The sequence below is a fragment of the Macaca thibetana genome, chromosome 10 (assembly GCF_024542745.1).
Source record: "Macaca thibetana thibetana isolate TM-01 chromosome 10, ASM2454274v1, whole genome shotgun sequence".
Classification (NCBI taxonomy): Eukaryota; Metazoa; Chordata; class Mammalia; order Primates; family Cercopithecidae; genus Macaca; species Macaca thibetana.
Window position 1 is genome coordinate 36,855,704 of NC_065587.1, and position 2,414 is coordinate 36,858,117.

The following is a 2,414-nucleotide window of genomic DNA, read 5'->3' on the forward strand; positions in this document are numbered from 1 at the left end:
ACTGACCAAGGCAGGTGCCCACGTGGGACGCGTGCGTTTGGTGCGGAATCCCCAGGGCGGCCGGAGGTGGCAGCCGGGGCGTGGAGAAGCAAGTAGGAACGCTCCAGGACCCCGCCGCCCCGCGCCGCCCCTCTCCAGAGCCTCTACCCCCGGCCTATCAGCCTGCAGCGCTGGTGGAGCCCAGCTCCGGGAAGAGGCGCTCACCCGGTCCCCCCTGATTGGACAGCAGCGAAGTCCCACCGGGCGCCTCCGCGGCTTAAAAGCGAAACGGGGGGAGTGGGCGGTAGAGCCCGCCCCCTGCGCACCGCGGCTGGGAGGCAGAGGAGGTGGGAGAGAAGGAAGAGGCGGAGGAGGCAGCGGGCTCCGAGGCTCTGGGACTCGCAGGCAGGCCGGACCGACGCGCAGAGCCGGGAGCCGCATCGCAGCTGCAGCGGCGGGCTCGGGCGAGCCTCGGGGGTGGTTCACCCGCATGAGCATCCGCCCACCCGGCGAGCCTCCGAGCCCAGGCGGCGCGGCCATGGCCGAGCTCAAGTCGCTGTCGGGGGACGCGTACCTGGCACTGAGCCACGGCTACGCGGCGGCAGCTGCGGGTCTCGCCTACGGGGCGGCGCGAGGTCCCGAAGCGGCCCGCGGCTACGGCGCTCCGGGCCCGGGCGGCGATCTACCAGCGGCGCCCGCACCTGGCGCCCCAGCTCCGGCGGCGGAGAGCAGCGGCGAACAGAGCGGCGACGAGGACGACGCCTTCGAGCAGCGGCGGCGGCGGCGCGGGCCGGGGGGCGCTGGGGACGGGCGGCGGCGGCCGCGAGAGCAGCGGTCCCTGCGGCTCAGCATCAACGCTCGCGAGCGGCGGCGCATGCACGACCTAAACGACGCGCTGGACGGGCTGCGGGCAGTCATCCCCTATGCGCACAGCCCGTCGGTGCGCAAGCTCTCCAAGATCGCCACGCTGCTGCTCGCCAAGAACTACATCCTCATGCAGGCGCAGGCTCTGGACGAGATGCGGCGCCTGGTGGCCTTCCTCAACCAGGGCCAGGGCCTGGCTGCGCCCGTGGCCGCCGCGCCCTTGACGCCCTTCGGCCAGGCCACCGTGTGTCCCTTCTCGGCGGGCGCTGCGCTGGGGCCCTGCCCTGACAAGTGCGCCGCCTTCTCCGGGACGCCCTCCGCCCTTTGCAAACACTGTCACGAGAAGCCGTGACCGCGCGGGCCCGCGCCCCTCCCGCACGCGTCCTCCGATCTCCCCTGTGACTGTCGCTCTGCCCGGACAGGAAAGGCCTGGAGGGACCCTGCAGACAGGGAGGAGGCGGCCCGACCTCGCTTCCAGCCTGTGCGCGGCGAACAGTTTGGCGCAGCGGGAAGCGCCAAAGCCATCGGGACGCGTGATTGAACTCCGGAGCCGGACGCTGTGCTCTGCGCCCCGGAACTCGTGGCACCCACTGGGCATTGTCGGGACCCAGCAAGTCTAGGAACGGGGTGGGTACAGCATTCTTCGGGCACTGCCGTTCGCCCCTAAAAGAAGACCACCGCAGCGTCCCAGGGCCGCGGCGAGGACCGGCACTTGTCAGATTCCGGACAGGAGGTCCTGACCTGAGGCGCACGGAGGGTGGAGACTAAGCAAAGTCGGACTTAGTGGCTCGTGATCCTCTCGCCGTGGGCCTCGCGCTCCCGCTCCAGTCGGCCCTTCGTGCTAAACTGCAGGGCAGTGCTCTGTTCCCGAGGACGCGCGTGGCCGGCACCTCCCACCTCGGTGACTCCGCGACTCCGCAGCCCTGAGGAGAGCCCACGATGGCCGTTTGCAGAGGAGCTGGACCGCGGGCGCAGGAAGACCCCGGGCGAAGAGCTTTCGGCCTTTTCCAAGTAGGAGTTTGTTCTATTTATTTGGGAAGTGGACATCGGCGCTGGCTGCCTCGAAGTCTGCGGGATTTGTCCCCTAAACGTCCCCTGGCCTCCCGCACCGCCGCCGTCCCCTGCCCGGGACGTCCGCGCGGTGGAGTCGGATGGAGACCGCCTTGCGGGCCCTCTGCCTCGGAGGGCTGCGTGGAGGAGGGTCCTAACAGCCCGCGCCCTACTTAACCCTGGACGGTCAGGGGAGGGCCCCGTCGTCTAGCCCTGGTGTCCAGCAAAGCCCCCTCCCCATCGATCCCCTCGCGCTTCGGAGGGAGGAGGCCGGGCTACGGGTGAGTACGCTGCTGCGGGCCCCGCGCCCCCCGGATGCGAACGGAGATGCGCTGCGCAACTCCCGGCTCTGCCACCATCCGGGGTCCAGGGAGCCGGGCAGGGCGCCCCCGGGGACCCAGCTGTCCGCGCTTGTTTGCGGCCGCGCGCGCCGCAGTATCCGGCTTTATTAACCCAATTTCCTAGGCTGTCGGTAATGCCAAGGGGAGAGGGCCGGCGCCCTGCAACGCGCCTGTCTACAG

The 2,414-nt window shown here is 70.8% G+C and overlaps 1 protein-coding gene across 1 annotated transcript; it reads left to right on the forward strand.

The window, feature by feature from the left end:
- Nucleotides 1–221: 221 nt before the first annotated feature.
- Nucleotides 222–1,663, forward strand: BHLHE23 (basic helix-loop-helix family member e23). Its single transcript, XM_050746485.1, has one exon. It carries the CDS (start codon nucleotides 470–472, stop codon nucleotides 1,193–1,195), a length of 726 nt encoding a protein of 241 aa, XP_050602442.1. The 5' UTR covers nucleotides 222–469; the 3' UTR covers nucleotides 1,196–1,663.
- Nucleotides 1,664–2,414: the final 751 nt, after the last annotated feature.